Here is a 20,791-nt window from a genome sequence, read left to right as displayed (position 1 = left end):
GTGTCTTGTGCCTATGACTAAGGTATATATTGTTCAATTATGAAACTTCCCAACCTCAACGGCCGGTCCTCCGCAAGATATGGGCCCGATCAAGCGGTGACTTGGATCTCTGGCTACCACAGACCAAGAACTGTAGATGTTGTGATCGATCTGTTTGCTCCCTGTCATGCAATGCAGGACACGTCGGCATCGACGGCTTCCACATCCACATGCTGGCTGGGGAATGTTTTGCTGGGGCCTATACGATTGGTAAAGGACTGCGGGATCAGCGTTGCATATCCAATACGGGTCAATGTTTGGTATCTAATATTGGGACTTGATATCGTGCCAGGTGTAACTGCTGGCCAGCGGCTGCATTTATGGGTTATTCGAGATTTCCAGTTTCAATTGACTGTCTCCAGCCTCTACGTCTTCATGAACAGTAGTCAGTGTTTCACCACTGACCCTACACATGGTGTACCGGCAGCCTGATCCGACCAGGACAGATCCCGAGACCCGAGAAGAAGCCCCCTTACATTACACTGCCAGATACTTTTTTCCATTGCCCACGTCACTTGGTAGCCGGCGGCGCCTGCGTCTCAATGGTTGCTGTGATGTTGACCGCCTTGTCAACCAGGGCAGCACGGTTCACAGACGGCAAGCCATAGCGAGGGAGCCAGGTTGAAGGACTGTGAATGAACTTACTGGTCATCAAGAAAGTCAAAGCTTATGGTCTGATCTCTACATTCCATTTTTACTTCACCTGATTCCCTTCATCCCAATTCATCCACATGGACATCGACTCGCAGGTCTTGGCACGTCGATTCGCATTTGCAGATCCCCATTTTCCAGAGCGCTAAGCCTAAAGGATCACGCTAATCAATAACCGCCCTGCCTGCCGCGGGGAGATTTGATGCGCTGGCAGCGGAGCGGCTCTTCAACCTCAACCGCAGAACAGCACGTCACTTTCCTTACAGCTAACAAACCGGGCGAAAATAGTCCACCGATACACGACGACGACGACGGCCCGGGCGAGCACGAGTATTTGATACGCACGCAACACTGTATTTACTACCAGCACAGCCTTGGTGATATTGCATTTTCAGAAATCAGCATAACTGGACAAGGGGTGGAAAGCTCGAAGCCTTGCCCAAGCTGCACCAGCCAATTGCCCCGCCATTCACACTTCTCGGGTCATCCCATACCGTCTTTTTGTCTCTTTCTCTCCTGACCTCGAGCGCAGCTGTCAAGCATCAATTCATGGCAACACCGATTTAATAGCTTTCGGGCAAAGCGTCAACAGCTTTTAGCAACAGCGTCATACCGTAATAATGTCGTCCTCTGTCCCTCCCACACCCACCACAGCTGCGAGCGCTAGACCGCATTTCACACCCTTAGTCTGCATAGTCGATTTCCACCATGCTCGCGGCCCCGAAGTCGAAAAATGGTTCGGCGCAGAGCCAGAAGGATTCGACCCGGCTGTGGAATATGATTGGGGGTTGCTGCCTTTTATGGCCCTCAGCGACGGCGCGCATGCTCTGACCGAGGATTTCTCCTACTTTACGTTGTTGAAGCCTGCGGAAGATGGGGGGGCGGGTACCTCGCTGTTTGGGATTTCATGCACTCGCCAGATGGACGCTTCTCTGTTGCTCAACAGACCGGCCGAGGTGACGAGATCGACGGTGCAAAAAGCCGTGGTCGTGATTGCAGACAGCCCACAGTACTTTGGCATGCTTAGGGAGAGGCTGAGCGTGGTCACCAAGGCGTGGTTTGCGCAGCGGGAGTTTACAGATGTGGAGATTCTGAAAAGGTTCCAGGAGAGCTTGGCTGATGAGAAGGAAAGGGGAATGATGAACGAGGATGAGGACAGAGACCAATATCTTGGACTGAGTCTGAGGGAGCTTGTCAGGGAGTTTAAATGGCAGACATTGGTGCTGTTGAAGTGCTGTTTGTTGCAGCCAAAGGTGTGTATTCTCGGGTTTCAACACTTGGGGATCGTTGCGCTGACAGGAGGCTGGTTAGATGCTGTTCTTTGGAACAAGATGTGAGAGGCTTTGCCTAACTCAGTTTTCACTGGTATCATTGATCCCAGGATTGCTGCGCAACCTGCAGGACTCTGCGGGACCAGAATTGAACAACTACGAGCAGAATCTCCAGCAGCCAACAAGCCTGAGGACTAGCGACCGGAATTCCCTGCTGGCATATATGGGGCTGCCTCTGCAGATTTTCCCAAAGGTATGCCAATGAGAATCCTGGCGCAAATACGATTGATGACTTACACAGAGTACAGGGCAGCTTGTTTGGACCATACACCCCCTTGCAACAGCTCGACATTCTGGCAGACTTTGGAACGAAATCGTATATAGTGGGCAGTACGAATTCGTTACTTTTACAGCAGAAAGATCGGTATAGCGACATTCTCATTAACCTCGACGAGGGCACCATCAACATCACGTCCACTTCGTTGAAGGCGGCTCTTCAGCTCTCCACCCCAGACCGCCGCTGGATTGACTTTATAACCCAAAACGTCAATGATACCTGGGACGAGGCAAACCCCAGCCGTCCGAAAACTATGGGTTATGTTGGCAGCGAGGAATTCATCCGCGTCCAGTTCGAGGAGTACTTACTGTCTTTGATATCGTCTGTCAAGTATCACAACCACCTCGCAAAGCATTCCAACAACCCCCGGATGTTGCTCCCTTATATTGAAGGCGATCCTTCCACCGACTTCGGCTCTGATTTCGTCGAAGCGTGGTCAAAGACGGAGAACTACCGAATTTGGAATTTGCACACTGATTCACATCTGTTTGATATTGTCGAACCAAAACATCCCTGCGCTGGAGGCTTGACCATCGAGGACGTTCAGAGGAGGATAACGCAGCAGGTACAAGATATGCATTGGGATGAGAAACTCGCGCAGGGGAAGGAGGCCCTAGGACGGAACTTGGCGGCTGGAAAGGAGAAGGCCAGCAACATCTTTAATAAATTGTATGCGGACATGGAGGCAATCAGGGAAGCCCAGCGAAAGAAGGCCGAGGAAGCCAGAATTGAGCAAGAGAAGGCAGCTTCTCAGCAGCAAGCCGAAAACAGAGGGGGTTCTCCTGACTCGACAGCTTCCAAAACAACACAGAACTCACAGGCTGCTGCGCAATCAGTAGGCAGCAAAGCGGGCGCGTTTGTCAACAGCTGGGCTACTTGGGCAGGGGAGAAGAGGCGGAAGGCTTGGGGCGGCGGCAGTTCAACACCTCCTACCCCCACCACTGCCAGTCCTCCCGAGAGTAGCAACGGCGGCGGAGGCGGCTGGACCTCGGGCTGGGTGAAGAACAAGAACAGGCAATCACAGATGAGCACAAGGAGTGCGACCTCTGTCGACGGTATGCTTGAGAAGGAGACCAAGACTGAAGCGAGAAGCCCCACGCATAGTCGACTACCGGAGGAGAAGCAGCCGCTGGCTGCGGCCGGGAATAGAGGTTCGGTGGCCGGCTCGTCTATCAGCGGGGAGAGCTTGTTTGACTCACCTGTCGCAACCCGACAATCCAGACCGCTATCGCAGGAGAGCGTAATTCTGGAAGATCAGGAACCAGGAGGGATCGATGGTGTTGTGTCATCGTCAGTCTCCGAGGAGAAGAAGTCAGGACCTATGAACGGAAATGGACCACTAGTGGTCAAGGTTGCCAAAGACGAGGGTAGTGATGATGAGGGGATCCAGGAAGCTCAGAAAACACCGCTTCCGTCGAGGGTGGCGGCGGACGAGGCAGCCAAGGCCCAATCTGCGTGGGAAAGATGAAACAGAAGAGATGAAGGGAAATGAATTGGAAAGGAAGGAGTATCATAGAGTTCTGTAGCCATAGCCTTGGATGAACAGTCCCCTTGGAATGAATGGAATACCTAATACTTTGTTTAATAACGGCATACTTGCTTGGCGCTCCTTTACAAATTTGCTCCTCAATGGTGTATAATTATGGCTGAAATATCTCACTCAGCTGCTTAGGCTTCTAGACATAGCACTTCTACAGTCCCAAGGCTTTGTTCCAACACTCATGTACTGGCATAGAGTCGAGTTGAGTGGGTATCGTGTATTCGTCGAACGCCGGCTTCTGAACCCTGCATGCCCTGCTCTATCTCCCATGCACCAGTGCTATTCGCTGCGTGAACAAAGGTAGTAAATACAATATCATACAGCCATTATCAACATTGACACTCGTCACCCTTCCAAAATGTCTCGTCAAACCATGTCATTGCGTCTTTTTCTCATCGCCGCCCCTTGAATTTTCCTCGGCAATGTCCTCCTTGCTGAGCTGAACCGCCGTTTCCACCTGCCAGATGGCCCTCTCCAATTCGATTTCCAACTGCGGTAGGTCCAACGCTTGGGTCATCTTCCGCCCGTTGGCCTGATTCAGCAGCATGGTCTCCCCCTCTGGATGAGGATTCTCAGGCCCTGGGACCTTCTCGTTACCGAGCAGTTCCGCGTTCGGGCTGGTGGTTGGCTCTGGCGTGGACGGCAGCGGCTGCTCTTGACCGGCATATACAGCGTCCACCACGGGGGATGGGGTGTAGGTTAGGAGGTTGTTTTTGAGTAGGAACTGGATGTGCTTCCCCCCTGCGTAGGCACGCCAGTGAGACCAGGCACGGTAGACGAGATAGAAAAAGGGAAGGTTGGGGATTCTGAATTCACGGTTGTCAGCAGGCCAAAACAAAACCCTGGTGAATTGGGGCGTACACGTACACGGGGAGCAGCCCAATGGGTATCGTGACGGGCATGCCAACAAAACACCACGCCAACCTCTGCTTGTGCAAGCTTTCCCTCTCGGTGGCCAAGGCCTCCAGGATCTTGGAGACTTTCCCCAGGGGCAACAGGCTCTTCGGATACACCACCTCGACCTTCTCATCGCCCCGCAGCTCGACCTGCTTCCTGCGCTGGGAGAGCGGGGGCACCGACTTGAGACCCCATTCCTCGTAGGGGATCCGGCGGAGCGCGTAGTTGCCGTAGCTGACGACCTTCTTTTGCCAGCCTTTCTCTTTCTGCTCCCAGTCGGACCATGTGCGCGCCGCTTTGCCCTGGAGCCAATCCCCCCACGTCTGCTTCTGTGTTGCGGGCGCGTCTAGCTTTTGGCAGTAAAGCAGCGTCCGTCTCGTGGAGATGGGCAAGAGGTAAAGACGCATCGTAGCGTCCTGCCGTAGTTTGGTGGGTGTCCCTTGTCAAGAGTGTTGCGCGCGGGAGAAAAAAAAATGTTGCTGTTGCCCTGGGTTGCCTCTGAAAGGAAATTCGTTCGTCCCGAAGCACCGCTCCGTCTTTTGTAAAATCCTGTGCTGCGTAAAGGCGAAAAATAAGAAAGAAGCGAATGGGCTTTTGTATGGGATTTTTTGCTCCTCAAATCCAGAATCCGAGCCAGCGGCCGCCCATGGTCAATCTCAGTTTTGTTGAGTTTGTTGTCGCAAGGCCTCTTCGTGGTGGCAAGTCGACAGGCTGACCGCGTACTCTCCCTAGTGTACGGAGTTGGAGCTGGAGCTGGAGCTGGGTTTGACGAGTTCTTCAACAATTTTGAGCTCTTCTGTGCTGACTGGGGTACTTTGAAGCTTCTCGTGGGCTAGAAGGGGCAGTGACGCAGTTCCTTGTGATTTAGGGAGCTCCCATTGGATGACGTTACACCAGCTAGTGGGCCAGCCCGCTTGCACGAGCAGTGGAGTTCCAGTCCCCGTCATTGATTAAGCATCCGAATCCTTGTTGGCGAGCCAGACCCTTTGGGATAACGCGACGGGACTGTGGGAGGCGAATTGCTTGCGTTGCCGTTACTGGAGGCCTGCCAAGGGGTTCCAATTATGGCTTTCAGGTACAAAAGGACTTGGATCTCTCTCAAACCTTGAAGAGACGGTTTGCGGCTCTTGACAGCGTTATGAACATTGCGAGCTTGCCGCTGCCTGGCTCTGATGTCCGACTGTGAGCTTTTGATTAGAGACTCCACTTACTGTCCTGATGCAGCACTCGCCCAACCACCCATTGTTTCTGAGATACCAATTGCCTTGAGGTGGACGTGGGCTACATACATATTGAAACCTGACTCCAGTGTGCTGTAGTATTGTTGGTCAAGGGTCTCCCATACTGGCGATTTCATCATGTACCTAGACTATCTGCTGAAGAAAGGGTATCAGATATCTTCACACTGTCGTCATAGCTTCCATCCGGCTTGTCTTTGCAGCTGAGTGGAGTGAAGAGGTCATGCGGCCCGTGCCAGCAGGGATAACAGCGAGCGCGGTGCTACCCAAACTTGCAAAACAGCCCACAGCCGCCAAGTCCCCCAATACCAGCCAGCGCTTCCAAGCCAGTGCTCAGCGGCACAAAAACAGACACAGACCCTCCAGGCCAACCACGGCGCATGTTACAATCAGATGGTCTCGACGAACTCGACCTCGCAGGAGAAGCAACATGTGTCGTATGCTTAAGTAAAACACTATCGAATGCTCCGCCGTCATCGCCGAGTTGACCATGCGCTGGCAATTCTGGAATTTCGATCGCTTTTCTGCATGCTCGCCAGCACTCTCGACCGCCCGATCGCTTTGATTGAATGACTTCGCTCGCTGGATGTTGCTTCATCCCCACTTGTTGACGCTCCTCTAGATCGACGGCAGAGTTGAATAGCCTCTGCTCGATCGTTTTGATAATGGCATCTGCGAGCCTCCCGCGCTCCAGTTCCAATGTTTCTGAACCTCGCGCTTCCCTCAGGTCGCGAAGCAGCGTTGCCGCTTCCAACACCACTCGACACCATACACCACGATCCCTGCCACGTATGTTTCCTTTATCCATGCCAGCCCATGAATTATCTGACACTTTCCAGCATGGATAGACTCCTACGAAGCACGGTACGGGTCGCCGACCGAAGACCAGCTCCGCGCACTTGACTGCCCCCCTCCCCGGGCCGCGCACTCTCACCACAATCATTCCCCCAGCCAGCCCCAACGACGGATCTCCAAAGATGGCTACGTGTACGATTTTGGAGGCGTGTTACCTACCGATGAGGCACCGAGGACCTCGCGAGCAAGGTTACGAAAATTCATTTTGCGCAAAGATGCTGCGGAGCGAGGGAGGAAATGGGACCACTTGCGCTCAGCCGAGCCTGTGATTGTGCCTCGATATAGCCGGGCAACACCCACCTCACCATGGCGAAGCTATCTGCAGTCATCTCGATACGGCCATCTTCCAGGGGAACATGCTCAGATCGTTGACCCCGAGGTGCTTAAAGAGCTCCAGCCCAGCTTCGATAACCCCATTGAGCCGCCACGACTTCTCGACTCAGCCGGAAACCGGTCCGCAAGGAACAAACTGCTCTACAAGAGAGCTTGGCGGGTCATCTTACAACACCCATTGGTGCCTTTGGCTTTCCGCCTTACGGTTCTCCTCACCTCCATAGTGGCTCTCGCCCTCTCAGCCAAGATCTTCCAAATAGAAAACGGCGAGACGGAAACAAACACTTCGGAACGGACACAGTCCATTGTCGCTATCGTGGTAGATACGGTAGCGGTCCCCTATATCGGCTACATGACATGGGATGAATACACTGGCAAGCCCTTGGGACTGCGGCCAGCCACACAGAAGATTTCGCTTGTCCTGATGGACTTGTTTTTCATTATATTCAAATCCGCAAGCACAACACTGGCCTTCGAGGCCCTCGTCTTTCACAACTCCTTGGACCGTCAGGTGAGCCAATACAGTCAAGCGTTGGCTGCGTTTCAGACCGTCGGTTTGATATCATGGAGCTTCACTTTCACCGTGAACGTATTCCGCCTCGTACAAAAGCTGGGAGGGGGCGAAGACGAACGTAGATAGGGATCTGGGATGAGTGAGCTCCTCAGATGGCGAGAGGCAAGATTCGGATCATGGAGCGAGATTTTTCCAACTTAAGGGTGTAGAGGTGGGAATGTGGGGGCTGGGTTTGGGCGGGAAAGGTTTCTCTTCTCTTTTCTTTCTTTTTTTTCTTGGGAAGGATAGCAGTATACCCTCAGCGTTCGACACAGGATCGGACAACATAATCTACTTTCTAGAATATTGTCGAGTCTTGGATGAGATTGAATGGTAGCGGAATCGTCAAAACAGCTGTTCAGTGTTGTTCCAAGTTGTTTTCTGACTCTTGCCTGGTGTGCCTACCGTTGTCCGTGCGCTTGCTGACGCCTATCGTTTATCAGTCCTGGTTGGGACTGTGCCTTCGTGATTAGGATTGGATAGTTTCGCGCAGGACAGACCGAGGTGGATGGTGAACCTTGAGTTTCCTGCCTGAAGTGCCATGCCGTTGACAGAAAAGCCAGTATGCTGGGCGATGACAACGCCGTTTTTCTGCCTAGCAGGTACCTGGAGTCATGAAACAGAGATATATCTATAAAATGCTGCAAGTTGTCTGCTCTGGATACCTTGGGAGTTTGAACAGTAATCTGATATGTCTGCACCTAGAGTGTCCAGTATGCAGAACCTACTAATTTGTAGCACTTTTGGACGTGTAAGGTGATGCTGGCACGAACGCCAACGCCACCAAAGGTTGCCAACAACCTGGAGCCTCGTTGATCTTTGGGAGCAAATGGTGGGGACTTTTTTGTAGTCCCCTTCACATTTTGCAGAAAATCAGACTATTCACCAATTTTCAGAGAACTCGAATCTCGCAGAAGTTCTTGCGCTGCCCACCTTACGACTGACAGTAAATCTATTCCCCGCCACGCCCACTGCACCTCTGGCTGCCCCACACCCGATTTGGCCTTTCAGGTAGCGGCTGCCTGGCACCAACTGACGTCCACCAGGCCAGGACCCGGCAGAATCTCGACCAGACATACCGAAGGCTCACTTGCGAACGAAGCCCTCTATCTGCGAATCAACAGTTTGCACCGGCGAATCGACGGCATCCTTCTTTTATTCCTGGGCTTCCCCGCGATCCAGAGCGCACCTGCCCGCCGCGACAACCCCGTCCTGCCGTTTGAACCAGAGCCCTTGCTCGTCCTTCCTGGGCTGTCAATTAATCCATCCTGGTCACACCAACTTGCACCACCTCACCGAACACCTCGCCGTCGTGTCTAGCCCACCGTTGTCTTTCCGTGGGAGACGTCAATACTTTTCAGAAGATGCCTCCACCAGCGTTTTCGGGTGCCTCCCACACCCGTGATGATGTCGACAGCACGTACGTCCAGGTCCAAGCCTGTCTTGCCCAGGCCGCCCCGATGCGAAGGAACGCCTGCTGATGTGACTTAGATGGCTCACCCTACGAACGGGCATCGATGGCATCATGACAAACCTCCACAGCGGCCTGAACCTCGCCGACGTATGTCTCCCTCCTACATCCGTGAATGGGCGCATCGCTAACCTCGCCGCGGGCAGTACATGAAACTCTACACGTTCGTTTCGAACCCTTCCTACCGAGCCGTCACGTTCTCGACACTGACTATGCATCTCCAGAACGGTTCACAATTTTTGCACGAGCCAGAAGGCTGTCAGCTTCAACGCTGGTTCGCTTGGAGCTCATAGAGGTGGTCAGTGTCTCCGTTGGTTGTCTAGACGCTTTGAATTGCTGACTTGGCTCCGTAGCACACTTACTGGGAGAGGACCTGTACAAGCTGCTCAATGAGTATTTGGCACAGCATCTGACGGGTCTTGTGGAGGAATCGAAGAGTCACACTGAAGAGGCTCTTCTAGCCTTCTACATTCGGGAGTGGAATCGTTACACCAACGCCGCAAAGTACATTCACCATATCTTCGGGTACCTGAACCGCCACTGGGTAAAGCGGGAGATGGACGAGGGCAAGAAGTCGGTGTACGATGTCTACACCCTCCACCTCGTCAAATGGCGCGATGTCCTCTTTCACCAAGTTGTCCACAAAGTCATGGACTCGGTCCTTAAACTGGTGGAGAAGCACCGCAACGGCGAAACCATTGAATACAACCAGATCAAACTGGTTGTCGACTCCTTCATCTCCCTGGGACTCGACGAGAACGACTCCCACAAGCCCACGCTCAACGTCTATCGCTTCCATTTCGAGAAGCCATTCCTTGAGGCGACCAAAGTATTTTACACGAACGAGAGCAAGCAGTTCCTTGCCGAGAACAGCGTTGTTGAGTTCATGAAGAAAGCCGAGGCACGTCTGGAGGAGGAGGAAAACCGAGTGCAGCTATACTTGATCGGGGACATAATTATCCAGCTCAAGAAGGCTTGTAACCAGGTGCTCATTGAGGACCACAGCAACCTGCTCCGCGACGAGTTTCAGGTTCTCCTTGATAATGACAGGGAGGAAGACATGGCGCGCATGTATAGTTTGCTTTCGCGCATTGCTGGTGGCCTCGACCCCTTGCGGGCCAAATTCGAAAATCACGTTCGCAAGGCCGGATTGGCTGCTGTCGCCAAGGTGGCCTCCGATGCCGACAAGTTGGAGCCCAAGGTCTATGTGGATGCGCTACTTGAGATTCACACGCAGTATCAAGGCTTGGTCAAGCGCGCGTTCAACGATGAGGCCGAGTTTACAAGATCCCTCGATAACGCGTGCAGGGAATTCGTCAACCGCAATGAAGTCTGCAAGTCTGGATCCAACAAGTCGCCGGAGCTCCTGGCCAAGTATACCGATATCCTTTTGCGCAAGAGCAGCACTGGTGTGGAAGATGGTGCCCTGGAGGAGACTTTGACGCAGATCATGACTGTGTTCAAATACATTGAGGACAAAGATGTCTTTCAAAAGTTCTACTCTCGCATGTTGGCTCGCCGGTTGGTTCACAGCAACTCGTCGTCCGATGACGCCGAGACTAGCATGATCAGCAAGCTCAAGGAGGCGTGCGGATTCGAGTACACCAGCAAGCTGCAACGCATGTTCCAGGATATGCAAATCTCCAAAGATCTGAATACTGGCTTCAAGGGGCACGTACAGGCCAGCATCGAGGGCAAGAACTTGGACTCTACCTACTCGGTACTGGGCACAGGTTTCTGGCCCCTGACTGCCCCGGGGACAAACTTCAACCCACCGGAGGAAATTGCGCAAGATTGCGAGCGCTTCACACGTTTCTATAAGCACAAGCACGATGGCCGGAAGCTCACCTGGTTGTGGCAGCTTTGCAAGGGAGACATCAAGGCGAACTATGTTCGAAACGCCAAGATGCCATACACATTTTCAGTATCTGTGTATCAGATGGCCATCTTGCTTCTGTTCAACGAAAAGCTTCAAAACACGTATGAGGAAATTGCGCAAACAACTCAGCTCAACAGCGAATCTCTGGATCCAGCGCTCCTGGTCTGCCTCAAAGCCAAGGTCCTGACCTGTGATTCTGGTGCCAAGGTGGGCCCTGGCAATACGTATTCTCTGAACCTCGACTTCAAGAACAAGAAGTACAGGGTCAATCTGAACGTTGGCATGAAGAGCGAGACGAAGCAGGAGGAGGCAGAGACGAACAAGACGATTGAAGAAGACAGGAAACTGTTGCTTCAGGTATGTCCTCTTATTTTTCCATGGTCTAAAGAGGACAAATCAAATGCTAACATGGACACCTAGTCTGCCATTGTCCGCATCATGAAGGCCCGCAAGAAGATGAAGCACCAGCAGCTCGTTTCCGAAACCATTAACCAAATCCGGTCCCGTTTTGTGCCCAAGGTTGCCGATATCAAGAAGTGTATCGAGATTTTGCTCGACAAGGAGTACCTCGAGCGCTTGGAGGACGATGAGCTCGGTTATCTGGCGTAATATCACTTCGTCGGGTTGCTGGGGCCGAAGGCGAGGGTATTTATAGAGAGGAAACAAACAACCGGACAGCGAAAACAGAGGTGGACGGGGAACGGAGTTGCTAAATTGTTTGTATCTCGCAGAACGATGGATATGGGGAGCGACAGGGAAACAACAAACCGGGCAAGGTTCGGCTTTAGCCATCAACGCCCAGTAAACAGTTGATAAGTTTTTCTTTTGAGGGTCGGGCAAGGGATTTGGGAGGGTCAGGTTGGGCTTGGTCAGGTGCATTTGTAGCCTTTTTCATCCATGATGGCACCCTAAGTAGCAAGGAATCAGTCGCCCACACTCCAAATGGGCTCTCTGGTTCTCCAGTCCCATTACTTTTGCTCAGGTAGTTTGCAGTAAGCGGTTCCACGCCTAGCGAGTTGGCAAATCAAGGCTCCGGTGGGTCATGGTAACTTTAACGGAAGACGGAAGACAGAAACGGCGTGTATGTTTGTGAAAATGTGATCTTGACGTCTTTCGTGAACCACACATACCCTGAGCTACCGTGTCCTGAAGCCACAGAAAAATCCGGGCCCCTGTAATGCAACTTGAAATGCTGAATATATGTACACAAAACGCAACAAGCCCGGTCCTTCCCCCGCCGTTTTGGACTCCTGCCCCTAACCTTCTTGACCTATTTAATGCAACCAGAAAAAGAACCAAAAAGCCCCCAAGTTGTCGCCAGCCGTTGAGTCCGATACCAAAGAATGGAACAAGAGGAGAAAAAAAAAAAAAAAGGGGGAAGGCTCGCCATCAGAAGAAGAATGGAATCGATGTCTATGCCTCCAAATCAGAAGCAGACCCCAAGCTGGAGTCAGGAGGAGGAGGCCTCCTCGCCCCGCCAAAGGTCCTCAAAAGCCCGTGAAGCAGCACAAACCAGATCACGATCCCCAGTATCACCAGCCCTCGGCCGAGGTGGATCACAAGCCTTGTGACCCCTGACCTGTGTTCAGCACCACTGCCACCACCGCGTCTTGCCTTCCTTAGCGTCGATCGTCCCCTCCCTCCCGAGACGTCAAAAGAGGCTGTCCTTCCCGAGGGTAGTGTTGCCCTTTCCCGCTCAAAGTAACAGCCGTTCTCGAGGTCGATCTCCTCCTTGTCTCTGTGGTCGTAGTCGTAGTCCTCGTGATAGGGGGTTGAACTGAGGAGGTCGAGGTCATCTTTTTCTTGAAGCCGATGGTCTTCTCGCTCTGGTGGGCTGTCGCTGTTGGGGTCCTGCCCTGGGGAAGAAGACGAAAATAGAGGAGGGGGCATGGGGACTGGCGGCAGTGGCTTGTTGCTGGTGTTGTTGCCTGGTGTGATCAGACCGAGGTCGCCTGTAGGGTTGGTGTCGTCATCATCGTCAATATCCAGGGAATAGAGAATGTCGATGGTGTCAGCGGTTGTGAGGTTCTGGTGCTGGGTCATGTTGAGGAATGGGTTCCGGCTGCTGGCGTGTCGGCGACTGCTCCCGAGGGAGATGTAGTTGTTGTTGTTGTTGCTGCTGTAAGCCTTGATCAGGCTCTCTGACCTAAAGGCGGCGGCGGCCTTTTGACGAAGAAGTATCTGAGTCGGGCTCGTCTGGGAGGCTGGCCTGCGGAGACTGGGTCTTTTAGGTGGTGGTGTTCTGGGAGATGGAGATCCTGGTGGTGATGTTGGGGGCGGTATTTGGAAGCAGTTCTTCGGGTTCAGTGGGGAGGGAACCAGAGGCGCATAATAGGGTCGAACTGGCGTCTTCTCTGGCACAGGCGGTGGTGAGGGCGCTGTTGACGACATGATTTCGATCATTGATTGTCCACAATGATCATGATACTTCTTCTGGTTGTTGATTTTGAGTTGACAACGGGAGAAGAAATGTGCAGATCTACGGTTCGTATTGAGGCACAGCTGACTGGTCGAGCAAGAGGACCGCTGTGGTTTTGAGCGTTGGTACTGGGTGAGACGAGGCGCGGTTTGACACGTTCCATGCCGCGCCGCTCTGAGGAATGTAAGGGAGGGCCCTATTCGGATAACAAATGTCAGAACAGCTCTGCCCGTCAGCGAGGTCAGGCCAGATCGGATCCTTCTTCAAGCAAAGACCTGTGTGCCGGTGCCCTGGTGCGATGACAATCTGAAACTGCGAATTCCCCGACGGTCTCCAAGCCGGGCCTTAGCATGTTGAACAAACAAATTTCTTCAAGTTAGACAGACGTCTGGACTTTTTGGCAAGTGCAATGCCTCGGTGACCTCGTCGAGAGTGGTCAAAGCCGGAAGCCAAAGATGCCTTGGTGAGACGGAGTCACGGACCGCCCAGAAGGACGTGATTTGCGCTTTGGTGATCGGCCTGCACCAAGGCGGGAGGGCCGCTGGAAATATTCGGCTTGAAATAGTCTCTGCGACCATATCGTTCGTCAGTCCAACTCAGTTGTGAACCGACACAATCATCTTCGAGGCTACGGATTACTTGATTTACATCACCACAAAAAAAAGAGGCTTCTTCCTCATGGCCCAACAGAGTTGGGTACATAATGAAAAAGAGAGGCAAACATCAAAAATTGCGGCCATAACGACCCCGAAGGGCAATTAAAGACAACCAAACTCCTCGATGTGCAATGAAGGCTAGTCACCCTACCCCTAGGAATTCGTGATCTCCCGGAGGTTGGCCAAGGTAAGTATGAAGAAGAAAAAAGGAAACCAGTAAATTTGGGGCCGGGACTGTGAAATATATAGGCTGGTTTGCGGGGTCCGTGCACGCCTGCAAATTCACTTCACTGTAAATTGTCCGTGCACTGTTGAGGTTGAGGTAGAACGTCAGTGCGTCGTGCTCGCTCGGAATCATCACAAACCATATCAAACTGACACCAGATGAGGGAGAGCAACACCGGCAGTCTCATGGATATATTTGGGGTGTTAAAACTTGGAGAAATATCTGGATTCTACTCTTATCTGGAAAAGCTCATATCTCCCAGTTTTTAAAGCTACAGTTATCTTGGTAATGTCATCATGAACGTGAGAAAGCTGGTCCTGTAATCCAAGCTCGGTAGGTATCCCCCATGTGAATGACATAAAAAAGATTTGAAGTCTTATCCAGTTTGTTATAGACTCTCCTCATGAAAGAGTGGGAATTTGCAATGGCTAATGCAAGAAAGAATTCTGGGAAGATTATCAAAGTCGAAATCACCATAGTTTGATGAGACAGCCAGAATCAGCCTCTGATTTAGGACCAACTTATGGGGCAGTTACTACCCTAAATACCGCTACATCCAGTGGATGGTTGGGCCTGTTGTCTCAACCCACGGCCCCAAAGGGAAGTGGCGGCGGACCTCCAGATTGGGATTGTGGGAGAATCATGGTACTACGAATGGAGGCAGGAACGGGAAACCTCATGAGGCCATGAGCACAAGGCTCTCTGCAACACCAAATATACATCATACTTTCCACTCCAGGAAGTCCAATCGGATGGAATAGGAAGCCACAAACGCCAGCCTGCCCGACAATGTATAGTAACCGCCACATATGACAGGATCACGACTATTGAGTCATCCGAAGTGGTGGATGGACAAATGTCAAACACTTGTACTTAGTGAGTCGGTATCCTGTGGGCGAGAGGCATGGAGCCAAGCTGCTTCATGTCAGGGATTTGGTCAGACTCCGACAAAGTTCTGTCTTTGTGCAAGGAGAACTCGCTCCCCCGTGTACCATCGGTACCTACATCGCAACTGTGATACCCTTCCGAATCACACGTGAGCCTGCTGATAGGTTTCTCATGGTGCTGTCAACCTCAAGTACACAGACCACAATGGAGTCCCACAGCGATCTCGCTCGATTGGAGAGAAAGTGATTGCTGGCTTGCCCTGTTCCCCTTCCATTCTTTTCCGCAAGGACATCGTCGAACGTTGGCGCTCCAAATCAATGTTTATATGCAAGGTTCATCGTCAACAACAAGCCCTGTGGGAGATAAACACGAAGCTGTTATATGACAAGCAGATATGCCCAACAAACCATCAGCTCCGGCTCCGGTTGCCGCAATCCGAACCGCTGCAGGAGGTCGGATAAAGCTTCGAGGACAAAGTGATAACTTGCCACAGTATGTTTTCTATATTGTGTTTATGTTTCTGGTGCACATAGCTGACCTTTCGGTGGCAGAAAGTGGTGGTTTGCTTCGACGGCCATTCCACTCATCGCTGCAACCATTGGGCCGTTCTCCAACGTCTTGTCCATCGTGTCCTTGGTGAGTCCATGGAGATTCACATTGCCTGACAATGGCTTGCCATTCAGCGACAACCATGGCTCCGATGATGCCGCTTGGGGTATACCTGATCCAAATTGGTGAGATTATACCCCCTTCCAGAAGAAATTATTCCCGCTCACCACATTTACAGGGAAATCATTCCCAACATCTTCTCCATCATCTTTGGCCTCCTCGGCCACTTGTTTCTGCTGTTAAACTTCACACGTCGAGTACGATACATAGTGGCGTTGCCTTTATCAATTGTATTCTGGCTCTTGTCGGCTCTCATCGTAGGTACTTACACACCCATTCTATGTCACGATATTCTGACATGTCCATTTTGCACACAGCTGATAGTCGTGGAAATTGCCATGGCAATCTATGCACCACCTGTGGCGCCTGGTGAAGCATATTCTCAGGGCTTCTGGCACTCCGTCCTGGCATCGCTCATGTACGTCCTCAGCTGTGCCATGCTGATGGTTAACATGGTTGGCTACTTTAAGGGACACTATCCACAAAAATTTGAGCTAGATGACGACCAAAGGACACTGATTCTCCAGACCATGAGCTTTTTCTTCTGGTTGGCAGGAGGTGCAGGGGTGTTCTGCGCGTTGGAAGGCTTTACTTATGCTGATTCCCTATATTTCTCTCAAGTGGTAAGTCAGCTGGTCCCCTGGTGCACGTAGTCAGAACCTTGCTGATGACGAGGATCAGACAATCCTCACTGTGGGGTTCGGAGACTTCGCACCCAAAACCGATTCGGGAAGGGGATTTCTGTTTGCATTCCAGATTATCGGTGTCATCTTCTTGGGTCTTGTCATTGGCAGCCTGACGCGCTTCGCAGCCAACATCAGCGCGGACAAGATCATCAAACGTCATCGGCAACACAAACGCGAGTCGACTGTCGGGAGAACAGTGACCAGTGAAAAGGAACTGAGAGAGCGGTTAGGCCTGCCGCCCGTGAGGCCGGATTCAGCAGCTGCCGAAGGAGGCGTGGCAGAGAGCGCCTCAGAATATGCCCGGCGGGCATCCATAACGCAGCTCGGGCGCCTGGAGATTGTGGGAAGAGCAGTTATATTTGACGAGGGCAAGGCCCAAAATGCGGTTGGCAGCGGAGAAGAAGCTCTTCGCGACAGACGAAAGAAGCGGCGGCAGAAACTACTGTTGTTGGAGAAGGAAAAGGACAGGTTTGATGTCATGAGGCAGATACAGGAGGAGACAAAACACTGGAAACAGTAGGCCCCTTTTGCTTTGTCGTGACAGACAGACTGCTGACCTTGGACACAGATCATGGGCGCTTGGGATGGCACTGTTGGTATTTTTCTCCTTTTGGACAATTGGGGCTCTGGTTTTCATGGTGACTGAAACACGGATATCCCAATGGAGATACTTTGACAGCCTTTACTTTTGCTTTGTGGCAATCTTGACGATCGGGTAAATATCCTAGCCAATCTTCATTGTGACTTGTTTCCCAAGCTAATTACTGAGCAGGTATGGTGATCTCGCTCCCAAGTCCAACATTGGCAAGCCGTTCTTTATTGTCTGGTCCATCACCGCGGTTCCCATTGTCACAGTCCTGGTTCAGCAAATGAGTCAAACCGTTGTCATGGCTATCAACAGGGGTACCTTTACTCTGGCAGATTGGACCATCATGCCCAAGAAGGGAATCCTCAAAAGCTTTCTCGCTCGTCACTCTACCCTGGCCAAGTTATTAAACAGGAAACAGGTCGACACAGAAAAAGGCAAGCGTCCAGAGAGACCTATGCGTGACGAGCGGCATTTCAGCGACATAGACCCCGAGCGTTCTCTTGGTCAGCAGCAAGACGGGAGTCGGGTTCTGGAAAAGGAGAAGTATGATGACAATGAGCTTGCCAAAGAGCTATCCGCTGCCATCAAGGCTGTTGCCCACGACCTGAGATCCCATCCGCCAAAGGTGTACTCATATGGCGAGTGGGAAAGATTCACGAAGCTGATACGATTCACCGCCTTGTCTTCTTTAGAAAGCGATGAGTCGGTGGAGAGGGATGAACAAACAGAATGGGACTGGATTGGTGAAGATAGCCCTCTGCTCGCCGACGTTACTGAAGCAGAGTGGATTCTTGATAGGCTGTGTGAAAGTTTGGGACGATGGATGAGGGGACAGGTCCAGAAGGTGAATACAACTCTCACTGATACCAAGTTGCAAGCCAACTAACTTTGTGTATAGCATGAGCAGAGAAAATACTGGGATGAGGTGTTTGATGTCATGGAAGGCAGGGTTGGGGATAGAAGGAAAGGGGAGGCAGCGACAGACACGCGGCGAGTTGGAAGTAGGTCATATGGGCATGGCAGGAACGAAGATTGGAAAGGAGTGAAATGGGAGGAGCCAACAGGAAACATGGAAAGACCACTGACCAGATAATTTTTGGGATGACGACGGGGGCGCAATCTGGTTCCAAACCCTTCTTCGCGCCTCACTTCCACCAAAGATGACAGCTGAACTTGTCACGAAGCACCTTTGTGGCTACAGCTCAAGCAGCCTCCAGCCCACTTGATTACCCCATGGCCTTTACGCAATAAAACTGCATTCATAGATTTTCATTCTGAACCTTACCATTCCTACGGAGCCGAGCTTAATTTCCCACAACCGCGAATAAACGTCAAAACCCAGCCAAAAAGACTGCCGCTCACTCAACAACGCCCACGTCCCACCCCAAACTCCAGCCTGACGCCGCGTCAGCGGAACAGCTCCTAAAGGCCACCGCCAACTATTCCACCCACAACCAAAAAGCATCCTTCGAGGGAGTGGAGGCAATCAATGGGCAGTGCCGCGGTGAACCAAGGGGACGAAGTCCTCAGGCTCACAGGGCCCCGAGAGGAGGAGGTAGATGATCTCTTAGACATCTCCAGCAAACCCAAGAGTCTCTTCTACATCACCTTAGCAGAACCATTTCAACACCCGTGCTTTCTGTTATATGAATTCAATCCTCCCACGGCTCCAGCTCTAACCTCAGCATCTCAGATTCAGCAGTCTGAACAGCGCAGCACGTCGGGGATACAGCCATACGAAGCCTATCTATACGAGCTCACTAATGATGGTGTAGAGCGGACACTTTTAAATTCGGCTGAGCTGTCCAACAAGACCAAAAGAATTTGCCCAAAAGAGCAATGGAAGCGGTTAGGTACGCTTCGATATCGCTGGAACTTTGAAGCGCTCATCGAGAGAGCGGCAATTCCTCTGCTTAAAAACAACAGTGGAGGTTCAAGCAAAGCTTCTGACTGGATCTCGTTTTGTATGCAACTGTTGTCAGACTTGTCAGACCCTGATACTATTCTCACAATGTTCGAAACGGACACGAATAGCATGGCACCGACACCACAGCCCGTAAGGCAGGATGCGGGTGATACACAACACCAGGAGCAAAGCCAACCCCAAAATTCCCCCCTGTAACAAAACCAGCTTCAAGATCGCGTACAAGGTCTTATTTGGCAGCAAGAGCAGCCTCAAAATCACGCAACAGGCTTTGGCTACCACCAGCAACATGCCCTGCCATTATTATGGGAGCGACGACTCCAACAAAAGAGCCAGTCTCCAGGCTTGGTTTTGAACCACATTCGAAACCAAGTGCAAGCTCAAGGAGGGTCACAAGTACCTCTGCAACCACAAGAAGGGCTTTGATAGGGCGGTTCCTCTATTGACCTAAACAGTTCAGTAAACCCAACTTATGAGCGAATGAAAAACATTCGATATGCAACAGCGGCAACTATCACTCAATTCAGCGGACTTTGGTGGAATATCAATAAAACCAAGATAGAGCTTCTAGGTAGAATTTACCGAATTGTTACCCTCATACCCAGTCCATATCTGCCAGCTGACGTCGAGAGCATAAACCAAAATAACCTGTCTTTGCAGTGGTTGAGTTTGTTTACCTTGTTGCGCATCAGAAGTGGACGAGAAGACCATACCGTACGTGCAAAAGATCCCCTAAAACTTCATTGTGATCCCCATCTGAATATCTTTGCGAGCACCGAGATGCCAAACACCTACACATCATCCCCTTCCTCACCTACCCTCCTGATCCCCTCCCAATGCCCCATCCCACCTCCAGCCCAGCCGCCATCATTCCAAACCCACAGCCTCAGAATATCCCCCTTTTCCTCTTCCGTATCCACCTCCCTAGTCCCCATCATGACTGGAACATCCTCTCCCCTTTCTGCTTCGTCCTCCCACCCAGGCCCATTGTACCGACTCAAATACCCCAGCTGACACCTCCTCCTGTTCGGCTCCCCACCGTCATCAAAAACTGTCTTGTCCCCCCAGGCAGAAAAAACAAGCGAGAGCTGATCCCCGGAGAGATTCCCCTCGTTGTCAAAACCGCAACCCCGACAGACAGACAGCAAGTGCTCCAAGGTAGGGGCCGGTGTCAGACCCGGGTGCTGGTGCTGAAACGAAATGACAATGGCGTACAGCCCGCAGAGGAGGTTGTCCGAGGGGGTGGGGATCCTCACGAACCGGCCTTTGGGGTGAAAGGCGGAGAAGAAACGGTTGCGCGCATGGACGTAGGCGCGGTAGCGTCCGAGTGTGGGTTTGGTCCGGGAGAGGAGGATGTCGGTTGCCTGGGAGACCCGGGCGTTTGTTGGCTTTGCGACGGCCATGGTAGCCCTCAGAAAAACATCGGGCAATGAAGAGGTGTTTGCGAGGTGACGACGGGGTTCGGGGTTGCTTGGGGAGGATAACCCTAACCCAGAACCGCTAATGTCTTGTCATTTATGAGCCAGCTCCGAGAGAACTTTTGTGGGTGATAAATGATGGCAAAAGCTACGCTCGGTCGGTCCTTCGGCACATGTGGGCACCGGATTTGGGAATGCAGAGAGGCACGGTTGGTGTTGGGTGCTCTTATATCAGATCTCAGCTCGGCATAT

At 52.0% G+C, this 20,791-nt stretch overlaps 7 protein-coding genes across 7 annotated transcripts; 4 read left to right on the top strand and 3 right to left on the bottom strand.

Annotated features, from left to right (window-relative positions):
* Window positions 1-414: 414 nt before the first annotated feature.
* Window positions 415-3,890, top strand: QC764_123920 (uncharacterized protein). The gene is made up of 3 exons (XM_062943631.1): window positions 415-1,943; window positions 2,002-2,214; window positions 2,270-3,890. Exons 1-3 carry the CDS (start codon window positions 1,311-1,313, stop codon window positions 3,764-3,766), a joined length of 2,343 nt encoding a protein of 780 aa, XP_062806778.1. The 5' UTR covers window positions 415-1,310; the 3' UTR covers window positions 3,767-3,890.
* On the bottom strand, window positions 3,887-6,087 carry QC764_123910 (uncharacterized protein). Its single transcript, XM_062943630.1, has 2 exons — window positions 4,706-6,087; window positions 3,887-4,644 (listed from the first exon to the last, which is right to left on the bottom strand). Exons 1-2 carry the CDS (start codon window positions 5,140-5,142, stop codon window positions 4,215-4,217), a joined length of 867 nt encoding a protein of 288 aa, XP_062806777.1. The 5' UTR covers window positions 5,143-6,087; the 3' UTR covers window positions 3,887-4,214.
* On the top strand, window positions 5,712-8,069 carry QC764_123900 (uncharacterized protein). Its single transcript, XM_062943629.1, has 2 exons — window positions 5,712-6,762; window positions 6,813-8,069. The coding sequence occupies exons 1-2, from the start codon at window positions 6,639-6,641 to the stop codon at window positions 7,799-7,801; spliced, it is 1,113 nt and encodes a 370-aa protein (XP_062806776.1). The 5' UTR covers window positions 5,712-6,638; the 3' UTR covers window positions 7,802-8,069.
* A 345-nt stretch (window positions 8,070-8,414) lies between these two features.
* CDC53 (ubiquitin ligase (cullin) of SCF) lies at window positions 8,415-12,184 on the top strand. The gene is made up of 7 exons (XM_062943628.1): window positions 8,415-8,660; window positions 8,761-9,134; window positions 9,206-9,271; window positions 9,328-9,348; window positions 9,410-9,483; window positions 9,539-11,421; window positions 11,485-12,184. Exons 2-7 carry the CDS (start codon window positions 9,079-9,081, stop codon window positions 11,671-11,673), a joined length of 2,289 nt encoding a protein of 762 aa, XP_062806775.1. The 5' UTR covers window positions 8,415-8,660; window positions 8,761-9,078; the 3' UTR covers window positions 11,674-12,184.
* A 293-nt stretch (window positions 12,185-12,477) lies between these two features.
* Window positions 12,478-13,467, bottom strand: QC764_123880 (uncharacterized protein; the record flags this gene model as incomplete). Its single annotated transcript, XM_062943627.1, has 1 exon — window positions 12,478-13,467. The coding sequence occupies one exon, from the start codon at window positions 13,465-13,467 to the stop codon at window positions 12,478-12,480; it is 990 nt and encodes a 329-aa protein (XP_062806774.1).
* Window positions 13,468-14,507: 1,040 nt separating this feature from the next.
* On the top strand, window positions 14,508-19,642 carry TOK1 (Potassium channel). Its single transcript, XM_062943626.1, has 8 exons — window positions 14,508-15,729; window positions 15,805-15,987; window positions 16,041-16,179; window positions 16,240-16,545; window positions 16,604-17,124; window positions 17,177-17,323; window positions 17,381-18,041; window positions 18,096-19,642. The coding sequence occupies exons 1-8, from the start codon at window positions 15,635-15,637 to the stop codon at window positions 18,288-18,290; spliced, it is 2,247 nt and encodes a 748-aa protein (XP_062806773.1). The 5' UTR covers window positions 14,508-15,634; the 3' UTR covers window positions 18,291-19,642.
* A 270-nt stretch (window positions 19,643-19,912) lies between these two features.
* Window positions 19,913-20,524, bottom strand: QC764_123860 (uncharacterized protein; the record flags this gene model as incomplete). Its single annotated transcript, XM_062943625.1, has 1 exon — window positions 19,913-20,524. One exon carries the CDS (start codon window positions 20,522-20,524, stop codon window positions 19,913-19,915), a length of 612 nt encoding a protein of 203 aa, XP_062806772.1.
* Between the last annotated feature and the right edge of the window lie 267 nt (window positions 20,525-20,791).

This window comes from Podospora pseudoanserina, chromosome 1 (genome assembly GCF_035222485.1).
Source record: "Podospora pseudoanserina strain CBS 124.78 chromosome 1, whole genome shotgun sequence".
In the NCBI taxonomy this organism is placed as follows: Eukaryota; Fungi; Ascomycota; class Sordariomycetes; order Sordariales; family Podosporaceae; genus Podospora; species Podospora pseudoanserina.
This window is presented reverse-complemented; position numbering and strand designations above follow the sequence as displayed.